At 35.8% G+C, this 26840-nt stretch overlaps 4 protein-coding genes across 7 annotated transcripts; 2 read left to right on the top strand and 2 right to left on the bottom strand.

The window, feature by feature from the left end:
• Window positions 1–9973: 9973 nt before the first annotated feature.
• LOC110737169 (polygalacturonase inhibitor 1-like) lies at window positions 9974–10423 on the bottom strand. Its single transcript, XM_021917546.1, has one exon. The coding sequence runs from the start codon at window positions 10421–10423 to the stop codon at window positions 9974–9976; it is 450 nt and encodes a 149-aa protein (XP_021773238.1).
• A 1402-nt stretch (window positions 10424–11825) lies between these two features.
• LOC110736114 lies at window positions 11826–13823 on the top strand. Its single transcript, XM_021916268.1, has 4 exons — window positions 11826–12216; window positions 12321–12404; window positions 13119–13291; window positions 13427–13823. Exons 1-4 carry the CDS (start codon window positions 11892–11894, stop codon window positions 13619–13621), a joined length of 777 nt encoding a protein of 258 aa, XP_021771960.1. The 5' UTR covers window positions 11826–11891; the 3' UTR covers window positions 13622–13823.
• A 164-nt stretch (window positions 13824–13987) lies between these two features.
• On the bottom strand, window positions 13988–19091 carry LOC110736112 (extensin-like). Of its 3 annotated transcripts, none has more exons than XM_021916266.1 (9): window positions 18748–19091; window positions 17291–17653; window positions 16772–16894; window positions 16622–16658; window positions 16464–16546; window positions 16217–16294; window positions 16020–16073; window positions 15773–15907; window positions 13988–15647 (listed from the first exon to the last, which is right to left on the bottom strand). In XM_021916266.1, exons 2-9 carry the CDS (start codon window positions 17585–17587, stop codon window positions 14268–14270), a joined length of 2187 nt encoding a protein of 728 aa, XP_021771958.1. In that variant the 5' UTR covers window positions 17588–17653; window positions 18748–19091; the 3' UTR covers window positions 13988–14267. The 3 variants fall into 3 exon arrangements, with proteins under 3 accessions (XP_021771958.1, XP_021771957.1, XP_021771959.1); XM_021916265.1 differs by having other exon boundaries at window positions 16622–16661; window positions 18748–19087; XM_021916267.1 differs by lacking the exon at window positions 18748–19091 and having other exon boundaries at window positions 16622–16661; window positions 16772–16944; window positions 17291–17369.
• Window positions 19092–23473: 4382 nt separating this feature from the next.
• LOC110736111 (GPI mannosyltransferase 2-like) lies at window positions 23474–26752 on the top strand. Of its 2 annotated transcripts, none has more exons than XM_021916264.1 (8): window positions 23474–23982; window positions 24203–24308; window positions 24667–24759; window positions 24896–25091; window positions 25204–25370; window positions 25774–26006; window positions 26187–26356; window positions 26493–26752. In XM_021916264.1, exons 1-8 carry the CDS (start codon window positions 23670–23672, stop codon window positions 26658–26660), a joined length of 1446 nt encoding a protein of 481 aa, XP_021771956.1. In that variant the 5' UTR covers window positions 23474–23669; the 3' UTR covers window positions 26661–26752. The 2 variants fall into 2 exon arrangements, with proteins under 2 accessions (XP_021771956.1, XP_021771955.1); XM_021916263.1 differs by having other exon boundaries at window positions 25192–25370.
• Window positions 26753–26840: the final 88 nt, after the last annotated feature.

The following is a 26840-nucleotide window of genomic DNA, read 5'->3' as shown; positions in this document are numbered from 1 at the left end:
TCTTTCTATCCTCGGATCAAGAGTAAAACTCTTTCTATCTTCGGATCAAGAGTAAACTCTTTCTATCCTCGGATCAAGAGTAATAAACTCTTTCTATCCTCGGATCAAGGGTAAACTCTTTCTATCCTCGGATCAAGAGTAATAAACTCTTTCTATCCTCGGATCAAGAGTAAAACTCTTTCTATCCCCGGATCAAGAGTAATAAACTCTTTCTATCCTCGGATCAAGAGTAAAACTCTTTCTATCTTCGGATCAATAGTAAACTCTTTCTATCCTCGGATCAAGAGTAATAAACTCTTTCTATCCTCGGATCAAGGGTAAACTCTTTCTATCCTCGGATCAAGAGTAATAAACTCTTTCTATCCTCGGATCAAGAGTAAAACTCTTTCTATCTTCGGATCAAGAGTAAACTCTTTCTATCCTCGGATCAAGAGTAATAAACTCTTTCTATCCTCGGATCAAGGGTAAACTCTTTCTATCCTCGGATCAAGAGTAATAAACTCTTTCTATCCTCGGATCAAGAGTAAACTCTTTCTATCCCCGGATCAAGAGTAATAAACTCTTTCTATCCTCGGATCAAGAGTAAAACTCTTTCTATCTTCGGATCAAGAATAAACTCTTTCTATCCTCGGATCAAGAGTAATAAACTCTTTCTATCCTCGGATCAAGAGTAAACTCTTTCTATCCCCGGATCAAGAGTAATAAACTCTTTCTATCCTCGGATCAAGAGTAAAACTCTTTCTATCTTCGGATCAAGAATAAACTCTTTCTATCCTCGGATCAAGGGTAAACTCTTTCTATCCTCGGATCAAGAGTAATAAACTCTTTCTATCCCCGGATCAAGAGTAAACTCTTTCTATCCTCGGATCAAGAGTAAAACTCTTTCTATCTTCGGATCAAGAGTAATTAACTCTTTCAATACTTGGATCAAGAGTGTTGCCTAAGATGAACTCTTTCAGTCCTCGGATCAAACCTTGGATCAAGAGTGTTGCCTCGGATGAACTCTTTCAGTCCTCGGATCAAGTGTAATTAGCTCTTTCAATCCTTGGATCAAGAGTGGTGCCTCGGATGAACTCTTTCAGTCCTCGGATCAAACCTTGGATCAAGAGTGTTGCCTCGGATGAACTCTTTCAGTCCTCGGATCAAGAGTAATTAACTCTTTCAATCCTTGGATCAAGAGTGTTGCCTCGGATGAACTCTTTCAGTCCTCGGATCAAACCTTGGATCAAGAGTGTTGCCTCGGATGAACTCTTTCATTCCTCGGATCAAGAGTAATTAACTCTTTCAATCCTTGGATCAAGAGTGTTGCCTCAGATGAACTCTTTCAGTCCTCGGATCAAGAGTAATTAACTCTTTCAATCCTTGGATCAAGAGTGTGTTGCCTCGGATGAACTCTTTCAGTCCTCGGATCAAGAGTAATTAACTCTTTCAATCCTTGGATCAAGAGTGTTGCCTCGGATGAACTCTTTCAGTCCTCGGATCAAACCTTGGATCAAGAGTGTTGCCTCGGATGAACTCTTTCAGTCCTCGGATCAAGAGTAATTAACTCTTTCAATCCTTGGATCAAGAGTGTTGCCTCAGATGAACTCTTTCAGTCCTCGGATCAAGAGTAATTAACTCTTTCAATCCTTGGATCAAGAGTGTGTTGCCTCGGATGAACTCTTTCAGTCCTCGGATCAAGAGTAATAACTCTTACAATCCTCGGATCAAGAGTGTTGCCTTGCATAAACCTGAACAAATAAAGTCCTTCGACTCAATTTCTATGAACGAATTATTTGGGAAATTGGAACAAAACCCAACTCATTTTTTCAAATAGAATTGGGTCTCGGGAGCTAATTGTTTGGGTACTAAAATGGTCATACCCATTTTAGTCTTGGGTAACTCTACCCATATAAGCCCAAAGGCCATAAAAAAGGTATAAAAGGCCCCAAATAAGTCAAATACATCAATATGGCCTTCAACGGCCCACATATGTAATTTTAGGGCTCATAAACCCACTTATGTACTCATATAAATACCCCTCAAAGGGCATAAGGTAAAGGGAGGTCACTCTTATCATCTAAGATGACCATACTCCTCCACTCTCTCCCCTAAACTCCTCTCAAAATATGCATTGTTTGGCAACTAACTTGGGCGTCGGAGGCTCCGCCCCGGGTTCAACCCCCGGGGCTCGGGGTTCATTTTGCAGGTCCATTCAAGGCCCAAATTCGAGGTTCTCAGACACCCCTCCAAGGCCCGGTTAGCTCATTTTTTGCCGAAACACTTTGTATTTGACATTCTAATGACTTAGAATATAAGGCAGCTGCAGGCTAATTATCATAGTTACAGTTTTATCATATTCATATTAATTGCCTTAGCTTTCAAATTGTCTGCGCACGCTATATTCAAAGTAATTAAATAAATAAATTAGACTATTTTCGACTCTTTTCCCTTAATTTTCTTTAGTTTTGCAATTTAGATTTCAATAAATCTACACAAGTAGTGTAGATATTCGTCCATCTCCCTATGGTGGAGTGTCTCCCTACGGTGAAGTCGTTAGTTTTTGTTTAGGGTTTGTTTGTGTGCTAGGGTTTATCAAAAGGTAATCATCTTTTGCCCTATTGTTAGTTTGTTGATAAAGATTTGTTCGGTATCGCAACGGTTGTCAAGTTTTCAAATGCGTTCAAGCGAATAAGATGAAAATTATCCTTATGGCTACAACAAATCGTTAGAGCGTTTCTTCGAAAAGGCTGTATATTCCAGCGATGTGTGCGAGAGATGTACCACAGTGCAAAATCTTTTCAACAATCGTCGCTTTGATGAGGGAAACCGTAATTTGATTCAATTTTATGTATTTGTTAATTTAGATTTCATTTGTAGATGCCGGATGACTTTTATTAATGAATTAATTTGTTTCAAAAAAAAATTATTCCTAACAACCCCCATATTCGAGTATAAAGTTATTTATATTACTGCTTTTGGTTTATATTATGTGCAACAATTGTGTATTTTCTATGAAATATAAAAATTCAATTGTTACACATAATGTGAAAAGAGGTAGTATTATTGTTTTGTCAGTGAATTTGGTTAGTAATTCTAGTACGACAATTATATTTAATTATCTATTAACCAATACTAAAACAAAACGTTGCTGACATCATCCCTTCTTCAAATTGTGCACATGTCACTCTGACATAATTTTTTTTCCGCCAATTTGCTATGATGATGTCATTTTTTTTAACTAATAAACTTTTCATATACTTTAACCTTTGTCGTTACCGAGCCCTTTTTTTTTTACTACAGGTATATTAATATTTTAATGTTCAAAAGTGTTCATTATATATATATATATATATATATATATATATATATATATATATATATATTATAAGTAATATGCTTACAATAGAAATGACTTACCATGTATACAAAAAAAATTACAGAGTAGAATACTTTCTTTCTCAGTATTATAAATAAACCTTACAATGTGTTTTGTTTAAAATTGTGTATCGCACGGGAATTAAACTAGTTGATAATAATATAAAAAGGTATATGTAGATTGAATATTTATGATGTATAACTATCATTTGGTTTGAATTTAGCTATTATTTTATCAATTTAAATTACACTTTCAAGACTAAAAGTGTAAATTCATTTGTTTGTTGAGTTCAATATGGTTCAGATTAATTTTTTATTTTTTTTATTTTTTATTTTTTTTTATTTTTTTTAAGGGTAGTGCATGTGATTGATGTGAATACTATCTTTAATTTTCGTTTTCAATCTTATGTCCCTTATGATCTCCTCTGGAAACTTCAACGTTAACATAGTTAATTAGTCATTAAAAACTAGCTAGTTAATTAGATTCTCAGTTATAATATAATATCTAAACCTTTCTCCGGAGGAGGGCGTCACCCCCTGGAAAGTCAACAACCAATCATAAGTTCATAACAAATGAGTTAAGGACAAAAGGTTGATTATACAATCTCAAACCTCATATGAGTAACTACTATGAGGAATTATATATTTTTCTACAAAACTCTTGCTAAATCATCATAGTTGGTACACAATCACATAACACACACATAAAAAAGACACATTTGCCGAATTGCCGTTTCAAGATCCCATGATAACTTAGTTTTGGTTGATATGCATGCATGATCACCATCTCATAAAAAAGAATCACAAATTTGTATCACAAATGTAACCATAAATTAGGATTAGTTTGACAATAACACCACAAAAAAGACACGATTTTGATAATAACACCACAAAAAAAAAAAAAAAAAAAAAAAAAAAAAAAAAAAAAACTTTTATTATAACACCACAAAAAAAACCAAAAATTTGATTTCACCACCACTTAACGGATTATGGATGGAATCCGTTAGTGGGACCCACAATAGACACGTGTCACTAATACCAACCACAATCCATCACCGAATCGGTGCGAATTGGTATTTTCGGTGGTTCAAAGGGGTGGGAATAGGTTTTGTGCAGTGGCGGAGGTGGTTGCGGGGTTGCTCGGTGCGAATTTGAGGTTGAAGATGTGACGCTACGCGGAGCTGGGGTGGTTTTCGGGGAGGGGGAAGAGAGTAAGGGCTGGTTTCGGCGGTTTTGGTGGGGGCTGGAGGTTCCGACGGCGTGGATTAGGCTGTCGGCGCGGCTGGGGAAAGATGGTGTCGGTGATGGAGCTGGCTGGGTTTGGGTTTAGGGGTTTTTTTTTTAAAAAAAAAAATTTAATAATTTTTTTAAAACCAATAGGCATTTGTCACATGTCAGTTATGACCCCACTAACGGATTCCATCCAAAAATCCGTTACGAGGTGGTGAAATCAAAATTTTGAGTTTTTTTTTTTTGTGGTGTTATAATAAAAGTTTTTATTTGTGGTGTTATAATCAAAATTTGGATTTTTTTATGGTGTTATTTTCTGAAAATTCCCAAAAATTATTATCGTCTAATATTAATAAAACCCACTATAGCTGTGGTATGCTTAAAAAAAAAGGGCATATTTTGATATTTATATAGTTATTTTGTGTTCTTCTCTTACAAGCTACAACTATTATTTGCTCTTATGTTGAATTGTATTCTACATAATACTATATATAATTTTCTTCAATTGCATTGTACTCTACATAAGGAAATAAAACTATACATTACTTTCTCTTATTGCATTTTACGATACATATAGGCTATTTATCCTGCTTTTCTTACAACTATTATACGAAGTATATATTATTGTTCATCTAAAACAAATAAAACCACTATAGCTATCCTATATTACATGTATGTATGTCTTTTCTTACAAGTTACACCTATTATGCTCTCTTATTATAGTTTTGATTATATATATCTACGAATTATACAATTAGCAATTTATATGAGTCTTTAATAGGTTAAACTTAAGCAACTTGCTAAGTGGTTAGCAATCTTAGCATGCTCAAATATATTAGTAGTAGGGGTGCTAATCGAGTGAGTCAAGAGTCGATCACGAGCTAAGGGGTGCTTGACTAGACTCAAAAACTTTTTTATGTGCTCAACTCGTGCTCGTTAAAGTTTCGAGCTAATAAAACCTGCTCGATTCGTGCTCGTTAAACTTTCGAGCTAATAAAACCTGCTCGATTCGTGCTCGTTAAAGTTTCGAGTCGAGTCGAGTAGTAGCTCACGATCTGCTCGTTAAAGTTTTAGTCCTTCTAAAATTATAGGCCTTTATTGTTTTTGTTCACTTTATATAGTTTTCTTTTATTTATTATTAAAGATTTACTCTTTCTTTTTTGATAATATAAGTTAACTCTTATTAAGTGTCAAATTTATTCATGGTAATAACTTTGTAAATTCTATATTAATAAAATATATTATCGAGTTGCTCACGAGCTTATCAAGTCGAGTTAGAGCTTGCTCAACTCGTGCTCGTTAACATATCGAGTTGAGTCGAATTCGAGTCGAGCCAACTCGAGCCGAGTTTTGAGCTTTGACCGTGTCAAGTCCGACTTGCTCACGAACTGCTCAACTCGATTATCACCCCTAATTGGTAGTATACTACCATTAGCATAGTCCAAGTACTTTGAGTAATGGACCAACAAATAGCTAATGGACTAAAATACATTGATGGTCCAACAGAATTGGATTGAACAATAAACATACGAATATAGCATCAATAATGATGGGCTAGTGTGAAATTAAATGGTACGGTTTATAATTGTAACAAATTATTTGTAGGAAATGTATTTTGTAGGAAGTGTTAGTATCAACAACCTATAGTTCCTTAAATATTTTTGTCTAAGAATATATTTTATCTTTTATTTGTGTTTAAAATGTAGTGTATATATACACTACACACTAACACTTTGATAATCATCCTATACATTTCTTACTACCGTTATCCTTTGCAATTATCATTCTCTTCAAAATGCCTTATTTCAAAGTAATAAAACTAAACAAAACCTTCTTTCTACTACTAAAACCACTACTAAGACTACTTATTATGAGTTGTATAGTGGGAGGTCAAATAGTATTTCGGGTGCCAGGAAGTCACAAAACTATAACTATGGCCTTGAATGCATGTCCAAACTATAGCACATCTCCAACTTACATCAAGTTGACAGATGCTAGTTATCATGAGCAAGTAATTGTGCCGAAGGAAAAAACTAATATTGTACTACTTGGGCAATGGGATGCCAAGAAGAGGACCTCTATCACCTACAATGGAGGTAGCTTGACCAATCAGAGTACAACGGATTCGGCTACATTCGGTAACATAGTTCATCCTTTTTGCGCTTATATTTTTGTGTTACATTAGCCTAATATATTATAATTGCATGATTAATAATATCGAACTTATTAGTTAGAATTTCCTTTATTTTATAGGAAATAAAATCTTTACTGTGTTTTGTGTGTCAAATGTCAATTACATTAATTGATGATTATATACTTTAATGATGGCTAGAGAGTTATTCAATTATTTGGAATGTACAATGTAGAGTTAAATTTTGGGCTTCAGAAATGGGTTTATACTTATTATGAGTTTAAGTTAAAACTCTTGGCAACAAGCCCAATTTGCTGAAAATAAATCTAATTGGTCTAAGTATATTATGGGCTTTTTAATGGGCTAGTAAACCTTTCTGTTATTATTGAATCATGACTATGAATGATATGGGCTTCTTAGAAGAGTTGCATAAATGTTTACTATTTAGTACGCAGAGTAGGATTTCCTAATTATTAATGGAATTAATTACAGTACCTATGAAAGACAAGAGTATTTTCATTTTAACAATGAAAAATGTTTGTTTTTCAATTTCATTATAGGCGTAGAAGGTGTTGGGTTTGTGGCCAAACATAAATCCTTTGTTAACAGTGCTGGCCCAGGAGCTGGACCGGCGGTTGCAATTAGGAGTGTGGCCGACAAAACGGTGTTATACAATTGTACCTTAGACGGCTACCAAGACACTCTCTTTACCCAAATAAATAGGCATTTTTTTCGAGGATGCAGTATCTACGGGACGATAGATTTTGTGTTTGGATATTCTCATGCAATCCTACAGAACTGTAACCTATTCTTGCGCACTCCCATAACCGGTCAACAAGATGTTATAACGGCGCAAGGAAGGGCTGAAATGAATGACACTAGTGGGATAGTCATTCAAAATTGTACTATTAGTACGGATCCCAAATTGCCTGAAAAAACGGGACCATGGAAGTCGTATTCTACTACAATAGTGATGGAAAGCTATTTGGATAAGGTCATCAATTCCGAAGGTTGGTTGCCTTGGGAAGGCAACATCACAACCTTGAACAACACTTATTATGATGAATACAAGAATAGAGGGCCAGGGAGTAGTACTAGTGCGAGAATAAAATGCCCCGGGTGCAAAATCTCAATAACTCCAAAGGAAGCCCAAAGGTGGACAGTAAGAAATTTCATTGACGGTACGGAGTGGATTCCTACCGGAGTCCCTTTTTACCCTGACCTAATAAACTCAAATTTATATCTTAATTAGATTTATTATTATTATACTAAATACTAATGCAATTATACAATGTATTACTTGTACAGTTGTTGTATGCTTTCTGAAATTTCTATGGTAATAAAAAGTCATGTTGATTGAACTATTGGTTTCATGTAATTATAAAGACTGCTGTTTTTTTCTTTGGGCCCAAGCCCAATTCAACTTAGCTATATATTGTGGAATATCAATCATCACAATCATTCTTTTAAAGCAAAAGGTAAATACCTCAAAAGGCAAAGTTGAATTATAAGCAGATTTAATGTTGAAAGAGCCACAAGCATTGATGATTCTACTATTTCCAATTATGCGGTTACATACCTCAGTAACCTCACTTGTAAATATTCTCTATAGTTTCCTTCCTAAATTAGCCTTTCTATATTAGGCAATAATTAATCATTTCCTATTGTTTTGGTCAAAATTGAGACCAAGCAAAAGTTCAAATTATAGGATGTAAATGTAAATATAAATGTGACAACTGACAAATTAACATAACTATAACATGTAAGTCAAAAAAGAAGTAATTGATTTTTGACACAAAAGGCAAATTTTTATTATTCAAAGCCAGGAAGCATGAGGCATATCAAGTAAAAGTAATGTTTGACTTAAAAAGTGCACGGCACACACTAATTACTGAAATAAGTGATAGTACGTAACATGACTAATTAAGAGTGCACGGTACACACAACTAAGCCAGGGCAACTACTTGTTGCAAGGGGGTAATCCCGGGGCATCACAAAGGCACTTGTTATTGGTAAAACCAACAGGGCTAAACTGCTTCAGGCGACGGCCTTTGGGGAACTTACCACATAGTTGGTTGTTGCGGAAATTGACATATCTCAATTGTCAAAGTTGTCCTAATCGTCTGGGAAGCGAGCCATATAACTCGTTGTAAGACATGTCTATATAGTTCAACCTCCAAGGTAGGTCGACTTGGCTGAAATTGAACTTGAAAAGATTATCACTAAGGATGACTCGCTCCATTGGTTTATCACTTGTGAACAAAAACGATGCATCTCCTGTGAATTGGTTGTGGTTCAAATATAACTGGTCTATATTTGCTTGACCCAACGACTTTGGGATTGTACCAGATAGGCCGTTCGCATCAAGTCTTAATAGTCCAAGCTCACTCTTAAATGATCCAAAACTTTCAGGAATTGAACCACTTAGGTTGAGTCTGAAATTAATATAGACAAACAACACAAGGTTAATACTTATATATTTTGTGTTTGTTACAATCAACATATAATGAGTAGTACATTGTAATATAAAACTACTAAATACATACAGGTACTCGTATAACTTTTGTTTTATGCACATGTGGGCTACAAATAATGACAATGGTACAGTGCAACTTTGTGAAATTGATTTCTTAAATTATTATTTTTAAAATAAAATACTACTATCTTTCTTTTACAATTTTTTAATACTAATACCCCTCTAACCTCTTATTTTATTTAAGTCAATTAAATTGTCTAAAACCATATACCGATTGAAGTGTAACAATTATTAAAACACATAGCGAGTGTAAAAATTGTGAAAAATAAAATGCGGTGATAAATAATTTAACAATGATAAAATACCTCAAACCGATCAAAAACAATCTAAAGTGAGGAAAACTTTCAAATGGACCGTGGACTTTGATCCGTGAAAAAACATTGTACAAGTATTGCAAAAGCTGTGAGAAATAGCCTAAGTTTGAAGTTGTGATATGAGACCCCTATTTTCAATAACGAGTCATGTCAATGACTCAATGTCCCAAGGATATCCCAACTCACAACCTCAAATCGTTTAAAAACTATAATAAACGCTACCTCCGTAAACTCTGTTAATTGTAATAAAAGAAATTTTTTATGTCTCACAAATAATAGCATTTTACTCCGTTTATTTTCTCTTCTAAGGCCTAGCCTCACATATACACTCAAAAAAAAAATAAAAAAATAATAACCTTTTATTGCAATTAATATGTAACAAATAGGTGGAGAGGTACGTACCCACTAAGAATAAGTACTCCCAAGGTTGGGAAGGAGGGACAAAGAGGAGGGAATAGTCCCTGATAAACCGCAATTGAGAAACTGAATGGATTGCAGAGTCTTAATCTGGCTTAAGAATTCAGGGATAGGTCCAGTGAGGTTAACGTGATCCAGTTCAATAAGCTCGAGATTAGAGAGGTATGCGGTAGTTTCAGGGATTGAACCCGTAAGCTTTGGCAGGTAATCGAAATCAAGAACCTCCAGGAATGGAAGATCACCAATCACCCGAGGAATTTCACCCGATACATTTGCTATATTGCCATCGAATTCACCAGTTAGATGGAACCCCGTGATTCTGCTTCCGCCTTCACTTCTTACATCGTCGCCGCAAGTAACAACATCCCAATTACAGCAGTCGTCGCCGTTCCATCCTGAGAAGGGGTACACGCCGATGAAGTCATCTTTTATTTGCATCAGCACCTTTATGTCGTCTGGGTGGCATGATGCTCTCGAGTGTATAGTCACTACAAAAATTAATAATAATACCAACATGACCCCGTAACAATTACAAAGGTTGTTAGAATAATTCATCTTAATCTTTTTTTTTTTTTTTTACTCTTTCGTTTGTATTGCTTGCTTCTTCTGTGCACATTTATATATATATAATGTGTTTGTATATAGTGTGAAGCTAATCAATGGGATTGGTAAAATCTTTGTCAAAACTAATTGATTAAGAAAGTAAATATCTCGTAAATCAGTAATATAGTATAACAAATCTTTTTATTACATGCCTTAAATACAAAGATCTTGGAATAATATGAAATTGCATTGGAAACTATAAAATCATCAAGATTTTGTCATTGTATCAAATTTCAAAAATTAAGATTGAGTAATTATTGCTCCATCAAGTTTGACTTCTTGTTATTTTCAAGTCCGATCAAGTTCTTATATATTTCGTAGCAAGGTTATTATTAGGTTGAATCATGTATATATAAATTATAAAGTACCTTTAAACTATGGATCAAGTCTTATGTTGGATTTACCATATTCATACAAGGTAATATTTAATAAGGGTTGAAATTTGGTTTTAATTCACATAAATGAATTTTTAAGTTTGTCATCAACCAACCAACCAATCAATCAATCAATAATGATAGCAAAATTATAACAACATTAAACACAGGTTAAACATAAATACAACCTCTTAACCAATGGAAATCATTGAAGCTTTGATTTGTAAATCATTACTCGAATTATTCACCACTTGAAATCGATGGACTCGTGTTTTCTATATGGATTGACAAAGGGGTTCCATTGTACTAACTTCACATTAAAACCAAAAAATAAAATATTATTTGTCTATTTAACTCAAAAAAAAAAGAAAAAAAAAAAAACCTACTTATTTTATTTGATTTCCCATAAGAAATTCTAACCTATATTAACCAAAGTCATATATGACTATAATAAACTCCCTTAGTACTTAGTTGTGTTCTGTTGGTATACCAACATATTTCTATATAAATTATTAATATAAACAAGAATATTTGTTATGTATTATTATTATAATTTTGACAGATTTGTTATATTGATACAAATATATCTCTTGTAGGTACTAAAAAATACTACTATAAATACTATTTAGTACCGATGAAGTTTATTTTAGAATTTCTCATCCAACCTAATAGCATGCACAATGGTAGGGATTCACCCTCCTCTTAGCCTTCTCTCTCCTCTTCAGAGATTGTATTAATAATCATAATTTATGAATTTATCTAATATTTTATTTAAAAATAAATAAATAATAATATCCACTATTTCATAGTATCCTCAAGGCCCACCAAGGTCAAATCGATCCAAATTGAATATCCTCTTTAATCATAAAATTGGTTCCTTTAAAATCAGCCATTATCAATTAAATTTTGAGAAGAGAGAGAAAACAACAATGGCGTTTCCATTAGTACAGACCACCTCATCTTTGCAATCAACCCATTTCAAGTTATACAATCACAACCCGTTTTCTGTTGCTTCTACTAATACTAGTACTACTACTTTGCTTCCCAAATCCTTTCTTCATGGATTTCCAATTGGACACACATTAACCCTCAAATATTTAATCAATTCCAAACCTTATTGTAAAAAAAATAATACAATTGCAATTTGTGCTTCTTTGCTTGAGAACCCTATTTTGTGGGCCGGTAGACTTTGTGTATTTTATGCTCTTTTGAAGACTGGTTTAGCTGGATCTCAATCGAACCCTCTACTTTCAGGTTATTAAATTTGGGTTTATTTTCTCTATTTAGAATTTTTATGATTTTTTGTTGGTTATGTACAATTTTAATTGATGGGTACATTGGGATTTCACTAATTTCAGGTTTAGATGCTGAAATTAGTCATGATGATGATGGTGCTGATTTGGGATTCTCTAAATGGTTGGAAAAGTTCCAAAAGAATCCAGGTGTGTGTATTTTCACTGATTTTTGTATAAAGTTGTTATCTTTTTTTGGCATGAAAATGTTATACTAGTATATGATGGAAAAACATAGTGCTTAATATTGTTAACTTGAAGTTTTCTCATTGCTCTGAAAGTGGTATGTGAAAAGGGTTAAAGGATACTTACTGATTAGTAGTTAGGCTGAATAAGAGTGTGCAATTGCAGTTGCTTAATAAAGGTTTGTTCACTTTTTATCCAAACCTTTGTTCTGTGACTAAAATGGATGCAGCAAAGCTAAATTGACAATATTGTTGCCTGTTGATGAGAGGTTGCTTCCAATTTCGATAATGTCCAACTTCGATTTTCGAATTTGTTCCTTGAAGTTGTTATTTGTCTTCAGCTCATTGATGTAGAACAATCAAAATTCATTCTTAGCCTGTGGAATTGAGCAACTAAAACGTATTTGAAAAGATCATTGAAATGTATTCAGCAACTAACCTTGGACATGGCATTGAAGGCTAGGAGAAGGACAGGAATCTTAGTACCCCTTTAAACCCTAAATGAATTTCCTGATTTATGATCATAATTGGTGAATAATTGAACTTAATTCATGCCAGTTTAAGTTCAACATACAACTTCTTTTGTGCCATTAGCTATCTATCTAAATATTTAAAGTTGCACGTATTTTCCACAAGTTTGATCAAGGGAATAATTGTGTCCAATTTCTTCATTTACTAGACAAAGAAGCTGCTGACAAGCGAAAGTTGGTGAGCAAATGGCATCCTACAACAAAGGGAACACTAAGGAGGAACTATAGGATACCTTCCAAGCCAGAAGGGCGACGACTTCTTAAAGCTATTGCGTCCTTGCTCTCTGAGGATGATCACTTTGTAGATGCCTCTTCACATAAGGTACAAGGAACAGAAATACTTTACAACAAAAATTAAACAACTTCTTCATACATAACTAACATTAGAAATCCCAGTGGACACAAGGTACATATGTATAAAACAGGTTTCCTTATCACTAGATTTCTTGTGTTACAGGGCTGCCAGATTAGAAGGGAGAGTGCACATGGAGAAAGTGTGTGTTGCAACAATGTTAGAGCACTATTTGATGAGCTCCCAACACCACATCTCATTGTCGAGATAACTCCATTTCCTGCCGGACCTCTAACAGAGAAGGATTATGCCAAAGCGGAAAAATTAGAGAAAGTCCTCAGATCTAGCCCGTCTGTTTGATTTTCCTCTCTATAGCTAGGCAACTAACTTTGTAAATAATGACTTGACATGGTTTACATTTGCAACTCGGCTCAACCTTATTTTCATTATCCTCATGCTTTGTTTCCAGACTGCAGCAACCTGTTCTGTCTAAGGATCAGAAGTTCCGTGTTGAATGAAAGTGTTTTATCCCCCCAGATTATAAAAAGCATACTTCGTATAATACAGTGTCAACAATCATGCAAGTGTTATTTTGATTATATTTTGTGCTAAAATGGTGGGATAAATTTTTTTGACCACTAATATGCTGATTATCTACACCTAGATGGACTAACCTCCACAAAAACTTTGTTAAACAAATGAAACCCAACTCTGTTTTCCAATAGATTAACAAAGGGGGAAAACATCAGATAACCCTGCCAAAATGCCTAAAGTAATTCCTTTCAGCCAACTGTTTGGGTATTACATCATCATGTAGATTGATTGCCGTCTCAAGAAAATTAAGCAATTGTAATCAACACGCTAAACAAGTTCTCCATTTATAGATGAAGTGTGCCTAAAAGAAAGAAAGAAGCAGATCTAGAATCCTACACGAGCCATCTTATTTGTTCCAGCTGTAAGCACTCCATGCAGCATAACCAGGAACTCGTAGGTGCAGAATTTGTGGTTATTTGACCCCAACAGATGCCATCAGGTCCTCGTATTCAGGATCTGAGTCCTGCTTTCTGGCAACCCCATTGTTGTTTCCCTGAGCCCGAGGAGCAGAGATAGAAGTAGGAGAAAAAGGATCATAAACTTGTGGTCTGCCAGATGGGCTGGGGCGCATATTTGCAGGAAAATTGCCTCCAGGCCGACTCAGGGGAGGGGCAGGATAACTTTGCTGATATTGAGCTGAATGCCCTACTCTAGGAGGGTAAGGACCACCGGCATTTGGAGCCTGAGGAACTGGACCAAGGTGTCTGGGACCCATGTGTTGATTTGGGTTTGGAGGCCCAAAGTGGCCAGGATGTGGGCCCATCTGATTACCAAATGGTGGACCTGGGAAGTTTTGTCTGACAGGCTGCTGCATCGTATTTTGCAATGCTGGACGGAATGATGGCCCTTGTGGTGCAGGAGGCAATGGTGCTGATGTAGGTCTTTGAGATGAAAATTGCAAGCCTGGTCCAGGGAGAGACTGCGATGGTGCCACGTGTGGTCGTTGAGGTTGGAAAGTGAACCCACTGGAACCCGGAAGTGTTAGCCCTGGAGCTATTTGACCCATATGTTTAAGGGGGGTAAAACTTGGTGCATGAGGTGCAGAGGATGGAGGTAGAGAATTTTGCACTGGTCTTAATGCATTATTTGTGGATGGATGAAATAGTTGTGTTTGTGGTGATAGTGCAACGCCCTGAGAAGGCATGGGTGAGGAAGACCGCATTTGTGAACCCATTGTAGGAAAGCTACCAGAAAGAAGAGATTGTGGAGCAGAAGCAGAAGGCATTGCCCATCCAGAGGAGGTCGATGGAGGAGTCATGCCTCCCTCAGCTAGTTGAGGAGGCGGGTGCCTGGAAGAACCTGCTAAAGTTGGCTGATGACCTACTAAAGGAGAGGAAGTTGAAAATGGAGATGCAGAAGCAGAAAGATTCCTTGGAGGACCAGTTTGGCCTACAGAATAAGCAGGAGGCATATATGTGCCCGGCATAATTTGTGTTGATGTGTGTAACCTAGGGGGCGGAACTGCAGAACTCTGGTGAGATGAACCAAATCCATATGGAGCAGGATGTCCAGGTCCAAATAATGGACGTGGAAGTGAGGGATTGAACTGGAAAGCCATAGAATTGGGAACAGGTGCAAGTCCAGAAGGTGAGTTATATTGACCTGCTGGCAACCATGAACTTGGGAATGGTTGAAAAGGGCCTTGTGAAGAAGTTGGTATAGATCCTGCACCTGATTGCAGTTCTTGGTTTGCCACAGCTGCACTGATTCCATGAGAAGTAACTATGTCCTGACCCCCATTATCTTTATCTCCCGTTACAGAAGCTGTAGTTGTAGAGGCAGTAGATTTTACCTGAAAAGCCAAAATGACTTGAGCAAGCAATCTAATGTAGGTTTGTAAAATAGATGAAATGGAAAATTAATAATAATTATAATAAATAAAATCTGGAAGCAAAGTGGTCATAATTAGGAACTCACCGGTACTGAGCTAAGTAGCAACTCAATCAAGGAAGCTGCGGCATCAGCTTTCTCATAAGTGTCCGAAGATATACGAATATATACCTCCTCACAAGATGTTATAAGATCACTCCCTTCAGATGCAGTAATTTCAACCTAAATACAGTAAAAAGATAAGACAGGAGAATTGAGAAACTGAGGGGTAAAAAAATTCAAGTACAAAGCAGATAGATTCCATATGTTGTATACTTGTATATGAGAATATTACCGTTTCCTTGGTCTCTGGCTTTGTGCCACAAACTTGTATTTTGGTTCCAGTTTCCTACATTTTATCAATTATTAAAATAAAAAATATATATAAACATTAAATATACTGTTCTTACTTAATACTTGTATAGAAGATGTATATGAGCAAATTTGCTAATTAGAAGATAAGGTTAAAAGCAGGGACACAACAAAACTAACCTTTTCCAATCTTTTCTGAATTTCACCATCAGTGCCATATACTAGGCCAAGAAAATTGTAATCAGGATGTGCTTTTACCTATAATGCACATACAAATTTATCAGCGACTTCTGCTACACATTGCTATCAACAGAGGGTTCACTATTCAGTACACATAGAACAGGTGCAATTAAGGAAATAGAGAGGAAGTCATGCGTAAAAATAAAAGGAAGTCTAGTAAAGTGTCAAGAAGGAAGTTTGGATGTACAGGTATAGGAACTGTAGCTTCCCTCACTACAGGCTGATAATCAGATGGCGCCTTGTACTTTGGATTCAGCTTCAGTATTTCCCCTGAAGATGAGCTTTCTTAAACAGAAGGAAAAATTTGAACAATATTTGAACATGAAGGTCAAGCAATCAACATACCTATAGCTTCTCGTCTCTCAAGTTCCAAACTTTGCAACTTCTATATCAAAAAAGGATGTGCAAGGGTGTTTAATGGATCAGAGTGAATTAGATACAGCAAAAACACAACAAAAAAACAAAAAGAATAAGGAATGAACATTACAGTTGTACCTTGAACTCAATCTGCATAGTAGGTAGCTCACCGTCTCGAACATCTCTTGCTGACTTTGAATTTTGACTGTCACTTCCTAATGATCCTGATTTCAGCAGCTGCGTGATTTGATCCACTCGAGTCTGCCCAAAATTTGTACCACCACAGAGGCAGTATTATCACTTATTGGCACCTGGAATGGGAAGCTTCTATGTGAACAGTCACAAGGAAGAGATGGACTTTATAGCACCAAGTGAGGAAATGGCGATCCCTGTGGCACATAAGCTGGACTCCTTTCCCTCAAACAGCCTGGTGCTATATTTGTCTTCGACCCATCTCTAAATCTTGAGATTTTTGCTCATTATGTTTTTTTGTTTTATGAAAACGTAATCCCCAAATATAATAAAACAAAAATTTTAAAAACAAAATTCAAATGCAGAGGTTCAAAAAGAACATCTTAACAATTGTTTTTCATAAAATCCAGACTGACAATAAGGTAAGAAGAAAACCATGGGGTTGATGAAAGCCCAATTTGGTACCTGATACGCTAAAGCTCTTCCCCTCCTAACAGAAGTATCCTGGGTAAGAGCAGGGCTCCACTTAGTTTTCCTATGCAGTTGTCTGTTAGTTTCATCTATAGCAGCATCATTGCTCTCAGTTTTTTTAGCACCTTTGAAAATGGGAACTAGTGAACCTGAGAACTTGTTTTTGGGTATAACAAAACCAGCTTTCCCCTTGAACATCGACGTTTTTGTGCCGGTGGCTGATGATGTAGATGGAGAAGCTGCAGCAGCACGTTGTGCCTCAACATTGGTTGTGTCAACTTTTGCACTCATGTTTTCAACACTCAAACTTGCCCTAATAATCTTTGAAAAATCAATGCATACAGACCATGCTGCAGTCTAAAAATGGACAATACCAAATGTGAGACATATACCAAAGAAAATATTACACTGTATCTCATATAGCACATAACCAAAAAAAAAAGGCTCAACTCAACTAGCGTGACCAGCAGGCAAGTGATCAAGACAAAAACACCCTCCCCCCTCCAGATTTTAGCAATTAACTAAGTAGTCCAGGACATGAGCTGCAGCCAGAGAAATTTCAAAAGATATCGTTACATTCTAGCAAGTGCCTAATTTTTCATTTATGCTTATCAAATATTCCTCAAGCTCAAGCCCTTATAATTAATTAAGACAAATTCCGCAAATTATGTTGGAAATCAACCTTAATTCAAATCCAAAGGTTATCCTCATAACCAACACATGGCACTTATCATGCAATTATAGATGACAATGTTGATTGCTCAAACGTTGATTGCTCAACCTCGGTAGCAGATATTGATTACAGGCAAAATTGTCAAACTCAACTATAATACTGTACATAACTCAAAATGAAGTGGTGAGTTCAAGCACCAATGTCAAAGTGTTGAAGTTCCAACACCGAGGCATGTGAATAGATGAATCAACCGATACATAGGTCTAAGGTGCAATTAACCTAACAATCATTCAAAAATCATATGTAACTCCTATTCCTGGTACTGAAATCAACGAGCTTTTCCTATTCTCCCTAATAAAAACTCTGCAAATCAAGTCCACTTTCATTATCACGAAATGCTCGAATCTAAAACTATTTATCTAGGTTCAAATTCCAAGCTAAGAACACCTTCATCACCAAAACTCCAGAATGTTAAAGTCACCTCATTTAAGATACATCAACCAAATTGATAACCTATTTCAGCAAAAACCCTAGTTTAAAGTTGGGAGAAGGAACCCAATTTTATGCGAATTCTAAATCATTAATCAATGGCGTAAACAATCCAAGAGGGGGTTCAATTAACCCTCAAATCGAACTTTTTGTATGAGCTTTCCTATGTAATACGGATTAATGATATTAATTAAAATAAACAAAACCCAAGTTCAAAGTTGGGATGCTGCAGGAAGATAGAGAAAGAGTGACTATGTAAGCAATGAAACAAGATAACACTACCATTTACCTGAAAGCGAGTGACTTTGAATTCGATTTCTGGGAAAGTTTGAGTTTGGCTCTGAATCTTCTAATTTGTTCTTCAAATTGGGAGAAAGGGTGCAGTTATCAGATGGGAGAGCTGGAAATTGGAAGGAAGGGATGAAGAACAATGTTGATTCTTTGAGCTATTTGCTTGTGTTCTGAAAGAAAGCACTGGACATTTTGTTCTTTATTTTCTCCATTCATAATTCACTCAACGGTCTTCCTCTTGTCTCAAGAGAACCTCTAAACTTGTTTTCCTAGCACGTACCGACTCCAGTTCTGTTGCGAGCATAATGTGCATAATGCTACCAAGTACATAAATAATTTACATCCTAATACTCATAATTAGTGTTTGCTTCGTTTCATGTTGCTTTCTTTTCTTTGGTTACTGATTAACCTCTTTTGAATCAAAAAATAATACTCATAATTAGTAAAGATCGATCAACCTATATAGTCAAGTAATCAAGTTTATGGTCTCTTATACTGTTTGTGGGATATGATTGAGAATTGATTCACAGATAGGAGGTTTAAATTACTAGTAAATCATACTCCCTCCGTTTCTTATCTACATGTCTACTTTTCTTTTTTAGGTTTTAAAATTACATGCCTATTTCTATTTAAAGAATGTATTATTTTTTTTACAATATTCCCTCTTTTCGATGAGTTGTCATCAATTTTCTTTTAATTTTTTTTTGTACTTTTGGCATCATTTTTCAACACTTTCTCTCTACCTCTTCAATAATTACCAACTACCTTTTCTTTCTCTCTATCACTCTCTAACCCCACATGCTATTTGTATTTCCCAATCATGGGTTTTAAAGATCTCTAAGTTCCTTAATTCCCGTGAAAAATGGGAAATAGGCATGTAGATAAGGGACGGAGGGAGCACTAATTACTCCCTTTATTATTCCTCTTCTGCTATTGGTACTAAAAACTTTTAGTGTCGACAAATAATTATCTAATTAAACTAAAAGTTAATTATTCTTGTGTTATTTTTTGTTGAAAAAGATAATTAGTTTTCAATGTCCTTCAAATTTTTTTTAGAACAAATTATATTTTTAGAATTGTTTCTATTGTCTCAATAGCTTGCATTTTCAAATTCTCAATCTTTAATTTGGTATAATTTTGGACCAAACAACCTCGACTTATGCATTTCTTTTCATTTAAAGAATTTGTCAATTTGTCAATTCTCATAGATGGATTAAGGGCTAAAGGGATATGAATATAGAGAGTAGTTGGTTTATTTTTTTTGGGTTAACTACTTAAGAGGGTAGTTATCTTATGTGAGATCATTCAAGCTAGATAAACACCTAGAGCTGTCAAAAGTTGATCCGACCCGAAATACCAACTCGTACCCGATTATCCGTCTAAACCCGGAAAAATGATGACCCGAACCCGATATGACCCGACCTGAAACCAACCCGAGACCCGAGTTAACCCGAGTATTTGAGACCCGAACCCGAACATGACCCGACCCGGAGATGACCCGACCCGAAGATGACCCGTAAAATATTGACTTGAACCGAACCCGACCCAAACCGAAATTGACCCAAACCCGTTTTAACCCGTGAAAACCCGAATTTAACCCGACCTGAATTCAACTCGACCTATTCCTAACCCGACCCGTATTTAACCCGACCTATTACTAACCCGACCCGTATTTAACCCGACCTATTACTAACCCGACCCAAACTTCAACCCGATCTATCACTAACCAGACCCGATCTGTCACTGACCCGACCCGAAATCAACCCGACTTGTTATGGACCCGTCCCAAATTCAACCCGACTTGTTATTGACCTGACCTGAAATCAACTCGACTTGTTATTTTATACATCCTTATTATTGTAGATCAGATACTGAATAAAGATATATGCTATATATATTCTAAGCTACTCGTTATGTCGAAACTTCGTAAGGCTAAAATTACTCTATGTTAATATTGATCAAAGTATTTTGTCTTGGATGTAGGGAGACTGATGAGTGACATTTATGTCACTCTTAGGGGTAGTATTTAGGTCTTTTTCCTCTTATTTTTCTTAGGTTTTTCCACCTCATTATCCTCTTATGGCTTCTTTTTGTGTTGATGAAAAGTAATGCTTATTTCGATAATCTTTATGCATTATTTTATCATCCCCATGCTCTCGTGAACTTTGGTATCTTCTGCAGGTTCCGTGACGGTCCTATGCACGGTGGGAGGCCTCTTGGCCAAGTATGGAAGCCATGGACAAAGGCAAGAGGAGCAAAAGGGAAGGAGAGGAAGCAAGAAAAGGAAGTGCAAGAGGAGGTGTGGTCGAACCCTAAGTCCGACCGAACCTACCCTGAGTTCGGTCGGACCTTTTCCCGATCTCAGCCAATTTTGTACGGACTATTTAAGGTCCTTTTGAGATCGTTTAAAAAGGGGGAGAAGGAGGACAGTAGCCTAGTTTTCATAAACCTCTCTTAGTTTGAAACATTCCTTAGGATTAATTTAGCTTAGTTTTCATCAAATCAAATCATTGTATTAGTGAAATTCAAGAATTATTCTCAAAGTTTGGTAATTTGTATTCAACATTTGAAGCTTCAATTAGTAATTTCTCCAACCTTCTTCCTTTTAATTTCATATTTTATTTGGTATTTGCATGTTATTTAAATCTTCTTAGTTCTTGGTAATTTGTTATTGGATGATAGTTATTTCAATTGTTAACCACTTTTCCCCAATTATTGAAGTATTTAGAACCCTAATTCTTGATTGCATGTTGATAAACATGAGTTGTGAGTAGTTTTCTTGCTAGGGGTTGGGTGAAGCTCGACCTTTTGGGTTAACTATGCAAATGTGGGAGAAGCATTGATGTTTGTATTGCAATTAAATTGATTACATGAGATTGCTTGTTAGTTCCTCATGATAGGTTTAGCTACCCTTGACTAAGGAGCTTGATAGTATGATATGCCTAATTTGACATGGAAGTGTAAATTGAGTACGTCATTACTTATTGTAATTTGATTATGTATCATCTATTGCTAAACTAATGAGGAATCTAAGTTTAGTAGTGTGAGTTGTTTTCTAATTGCATGAGGTTGATTTTACATATAGTCCTTGCTATATCTTGTCTATTTTACTCCCCGTTTGCCTATTTGCCTTGGTTGAGTGGATCTCATTCCCTAGTATCTTTAATTCATTGATTTAGAACCATAGTTTGTTTGTCTTCTTGACGAACCCCAATTCACCAATTGACTTCGAGTTAGCTTAAGTGTAAAGATCTTTGGCAATCATATCCTGTTCCTTGTGGACCGAACTCTTACTTGTCATTATGCTTGGTTTGTAAGGTGTTTGTTAATAAATGTGTTTGATTGAGTGTGGAATGTACGACCGTTCTAACGCCCATCAGAGACCCACATAAAAAAAAGTTAAAAAAAATAATAACTTCGAATAATTATTGAATGCGATGATAATTCGACTCGCATAATTTACCTGTACTCAATCATGACTTGATTTGTTTGTACTCGAGAAAGTGGTGACCCGAACAAGAGCTGTTAAAAGGTTTTTATTGGTCTTTTATTTTTCTAATTTTATTATTCATTTGCATAATTAATCTTAAAATGTTATGAATAATGCCATTAAAAAAAAACGTGAACACGGATATGAACTTATAAAAAATAAACAAGTTTAGATAATTTCAAATAAAATAAGTTTAGAAAAAAAAAATTGTTGTATTTTAACTTATCTAAACTAAACCTATTTTATCCGAATTTGTATGAATTGACTATATTTTATCTAAATAAGTCATCTCGAATATGAACTTAAATTATTATCCCTAAAATGAGTGGAATCAATGTGAATAGATTAGAATAGGGTTTGAACTTATCTTCTAAAAATCTAAACTAAACCTATCTTATCTAAACTTATTAGAATTTAACTTATCTGAAATTATTTCTCTTATAATAAGCGAAGTAATTGATAATGAGTCAACGTGAATGTCATTACATGAACTGTTAACAAACCGACCCAAAAAATGTAACCGAACTTGATATGACCCGACCTGAAATCAACCTGATACCCAGATTAACCCAACATTTGAGATTCGAACCCAAACATGACCTGACTTGGAAATGATCCGACCTGATTATAACCCGCAAATAATAGACTTGAACAGAACCCGACTTGAACCCGAACATGACCCGACCTGATTGTAACCCGCAAATAATCGACTTAAACCGAACCCGACTTGAACCCGAACATGACCCGACCTGATTGTAACCCGAAAATAATCGACTTGAACCGAACTCGACTTGAACCCGAGAATGATCCGACTTGGAAATGACCCAACCTGATTATAACCCGCAAATTCTTGACTTGAACCGAACATGACTCGAACCCAAGAATGACCCTAACCCGTTTTAACCCGTGAAAACCCGAATTAAACCCGACCTATTATTCACCCGACCTGAATGTAACCCGACATGTTATTAACCCAACCTAAACCCGACCCAAACCCGAAAAGATGTATGACCCGACGTTATCCGACTCAAGCTTGACCCAACCCGAACCCGACCCGTAAAGATTATGAAATTAACCCAAAATGACCCGACCCGAGTTGACCCGACCCAAACCCGACCCGTTTACCCGAATTGACCCGACCCACACTTACCCGACCCAAACACCTAATGCATATTACTAAGGGGTAAAATTGTAAAATCACGTGCATAGTGTGTTGTAAAGTCGTTACTGTCTGTCTAAACTCTAAAGTCTCTCTCCTCTTTCCCCATTTTCAGCCAGTAGCCATTAGAGCTCCGATTGAAGCTCCATTACCAAACCTTCACTTACCCAATTACCAAAGCTTAAATCTTTAATCCATAATCATTTGATTGAATAATGCAAAAGAAGATGAAGTTTTGAAAAGTAGCATCTCTTTTGCAATTGAAGCTCCAATGAATCACACAAGAACAATCTGCAAATACGCAATTTCATCAAGGATTCTTCTCCTAACCCTAATTATTTTATGGAGATCTCTTCTCAGTCCTTATGATACTTCTGCATCTATAAACCCTAATTGCCTTTCTGATTCTTCCCGATCAACAAAACCCCCAATTTTATTCCCTTCAATTGCTTCCGCCATTGAAGAAAGCATTGTTTGGGATTCAGTCTTCTTCGTTCGAATTGCTGAATGCGGTTACGAGTACGAGCAGTCTTACGCCTTCTTCCCTCTCTTTCCCATCCTCATTTTCCTACTTTCTAATTCAGGTTCTTATTTCTCTCTCTTTTCTTTGAAATTTCGTTAATGTCTATACATTCAAGCTCGAAAATTACCTAATTTTAAGTTCAATTGGTGATTGATGATTTTTAATCGATGAAAGAATTGATCAATTTGACAATTTCATGCTTAATTGAAGTGATTGGCTATTTTCAAGCTATATTATTGTGTTTAATTTCTGAATCGTATTCCGTTGGGCTTTCAAGATAGTTTTCCTGCCGTTGATTTCGGTAATCGGGTATAGAGCTGTGCTGGGATTGTCTGGTTATGTGATCAGCAATGTTGCCTTTGTCTTTGCTGCACTATCTTTATACAGGTATCTCTCCCTTCATTAATTTAACTTTACTGTTAGCTAAACTTATATAGATAATGTTAGTCTTAGCTTAATATTACCACAATGATGCAAAATATGGCGTAAATTGTAATTTGTATTGATCTTCTTCAAGGGCATTTTGGCTTATGAGTACTGTGTAAAGGTATACTATCGGCTGGCCATTTGCAAGGTTCGCGTTTGTAAGACACTTAATTTGATTTAGTAACAAGTACAAATTATGAATTATAAGTGTTCTTTGTCTTTGTACACCTTGATTGACTTGTAACTCTTCACATATTTGTAATGAGATGGAATATCTGTGCAGGTAATGTTTCTCATGTGTCATGTTGTTTCCTTTTAGGCTTTCGGTGGTCATTTTAAAGGATCGGAATGCATCTCTGTGTGCATCTATCTTGTTCTGCTTCAATCCAGCTTCGATATTTTACTCATCAATGTACAGCTTTCTGTCCTTTAATTAAGTTTCAAATGTTATGGAGCATTTAGAACTTACATATTTAGTTAGTTTTGAGTAGAAGTCATGCTTCTATGTGATTATGTTATCTTCTCTGACTTTATTTTCTGATATGTAGTTATTCGGAAAGCTTGTATGCTCTACTATCAATTGGTGGTATGCATCTTTTGATGTCTGGGGTAAACAATGTTCCTGCTCTATTGTTTGCGCTCTCTGGTTCTGCAAGGTCGAATGGAGTGCTTAATGGTGGATATTACGGTTTTAAGGCCCTGCACCAGTCTTATTATGCCATGTATGTGAAGAAGCGTGCTAATGTAAGTACTATTAATTTGCTTCATGTCTAATGTCTCATTGTTGCAGGATTCGAGAGTTTTTTGCAATGTCCTGATAATGTTTTATATTCATTGCTTTCAGTTGGTTCTACAGATTCTTTTTGCAGGAGCATTGCGGTGTATATGTGTTTTCATTCCCTTCCTTGCATTTCAAGCTTATGGCTATTATAATATCTGCCATGGACGCAATCCAGATGAAATGAGGCCTTGGTGCAAAGCAAAGATTCCTTTGTTATATGGTTTTATCCAGAGTCATTACTGGTATGCAATCTCTCTTTCCCAACAGTTTTCACTGATAGTGCAATCAACCTATGCTTTGTTGTTCCATTGTTTTGGATTTATTTCTGTATTCCAGATTGTTTATTATATTATGGGGCCATCATCAGTATGTGATCTACTGAACAACTAGCTTGATGCCATGACTTATAGAGCTGTTTTTATAGATTTTCTTGGCTGGTCACACATGTTATGTTTTGCCTAAGGATTCACCTTAAGCTTCAAAATTTCTGAAAAGTGCTCATATTTTTAAAAATGTGATCTGAGAGGACTGAGACTGATTCATGGTTTGAATCCTTATAGTCATTGCATAGTAGAAGTTTAATAAGGTCATAGGTGTGTAGTTTGTCTTTCCCATCTTAACTGCTTGAATCGTTCCTTGTTTCAGGGGTGTTGGCTTTTTGCAGTATTTCCAATTTAAGCAGCTACCAAATTTTCTGCTCGCATCTCCTGTGCTATCTTTGGCAATTTGCTCAATTATTTCTTACTTGAAAGCTGATCCAGAGAACTTCTTTTCACTTGGTTTTAGAGCAGCATTAAAGAAAAACAATGCAGCTTCTTTTCTCTTCTCTAGAGAGGAAGAGCCAGTGGAAGATGATAATCACTCTGCTGCAAACGAAGGTGATAATGATATCTGCTTTTGTATTTCAGTCACTAAGTGTCTACTTGTTGTCTTTTATATCTATTTTGATCTCATGGAATTGGGTTTAGTTCTTGAAGAAGTATGTCATATTTAGCTTCAGCATTTTTTTTTTTTTTTTACCGAGTCCCCTTCAGAATCCATTGTTTTTTATGTGACAGAGCCTACAAATGTGAGGCGACGACCAAAGTCCGTGACAGTTGAAAGATCTGCGTTTCCTAAAGAGAATCAGGTCTCAGTTAAATCTGGATACTATTCGGCAAGTGTGATTCCTTACATTATTCACTTGAGCTTCATGGCTGCCACGGCCTTCTTTGTCATGCATGTTCAGGTGATGGTTATTCTCATAGTCGTTTTTAAAGGATTAAGTTTAGAATCTTTTGTAGAATATGGATGAGTAGGATGACTACTGTAGAAACTTCATTTTGGAGTCCTAAATTTGATTTTAATGCTTTAATTCTTTGCAGGTTGCAACTCGGTTTTTATCTGCTAGTCCGCCTCTCTACTGGTTTGCCTCTTGCTTGATGACTTCTTGTGGAAAGAGTTGGCGATGGGCACAGTTGATATGGGCATATGCTGCCTTGTACATACTCCTTGGTAGTCTGCTTTTTTCAAATTTCTATCCATTTACTTAAACATTAAGGAGGTATTAAGGTCATTTATACTCGTGGAAATTTTAACAATAGTAATTAAATTTTGGAATGTAATTTTGTGCGTCATTTTTATATTACAGTTATACTCCATCTATCCCTTATTTACATGTCTACTTTTCTTTTTGGGGTTTCAAAATTTCATGTTTATTTCTATTTTAAGAA

This window comes from Chenopodium quinoa, unplaced genomic scaffold (genome assembly GCF_001683475.1).
Source record: "Chenopodium quinoa cultivar QQ74 unplaced genomic scaffold, ASM168347v1, whole genome shotgun sequence".
Taxonomy (NCBI): domain Eukaryota; kingdom Viridiplantae; phylum Streptophyta; class Magnoliopsida; order Caryophyllales; family Amaranthaceae; genus Chenopodium; species Chenopodium quinoa.
The sequence above is the reverse complement of the archived record's forward strand: the minus strand, read 5'-3'. Positions and strand labels throughout refer to the sequence as shown.

Excerpts from the sequence above, each read along its gene's own strand:
- LOC110737169 (XM_021917546.1), bottom strand. The coding sequence starts at position 10,423 with ATGCAAATAAAAGATGACTTCATCGGCGTGTACCCCTTCTCAGGATGG.
- LOC110736112 (XM_021916265.1), bottom strand. The coding sequence starts at position 17,587 with ATGAGTGCAAAAGTTGACACAACCAATGTTGAGGCACAACGTGCTGCT. Across the intron at positions 16,662-16,771 it reads CTATGCAGATTGAGTTCAAG|AAGTTGCAAAGTTTGGAACT; the intron begins GTACAACTGTAA and ends TTTTTGATATAG. Across the intron at positions 16,295-16,463 it reads AAGCTACAGTTCCTATACCT|GTAAAAGCACATCCTGATTA; the intron begins GTACATCCAAAC and ends TGTGCATTATAG.
- LOC110736111 (XM_021916263.1), top strand. The coding sequence starts at position 23,670 with ATGAATCACACAAGAACAATCTGCAAATACGCAATTTCATCAAGGATT. Across the intron at positions 24,309-24,666 it reads GCTGCACTATCTTTATACAG|GCTTTCGGTGGTCATTTTAA; the intron begins GTATCTCTCCCT and ends GTTTCCTTTTAG. Across the intron at positions 24,760-24,895 it reads TCGATATTTTACTCATCAAT|TTATTCGGAAAGCTTGTATG; the intron begins GTACAGCTTTCT and ends TCTGATATGTAG.
- LOC110736114 (XM_021916268.1), top strand. The coding sequence starts at position 11,892 with ATGGCGTTTCCATTAGTACAGACCACCTCATCTTTGCAATCAACCCAT. Across the intron at positions 12,217-12,320 it reads ATCGAACCCTCTACTTTCAG|GTTTAGATGCTGAAATTAGT; the intron begins GTTATTAAATTT and ends CACTAATTTCAG. Across the intron at positions 12,405-13,118 it reads AAAGTTCCAAAAGAATCCAG|ACAAAGAAGCTGCTGACAAG; the intron begins GTGTGTGTATTT and ends TTCATTTACTAG.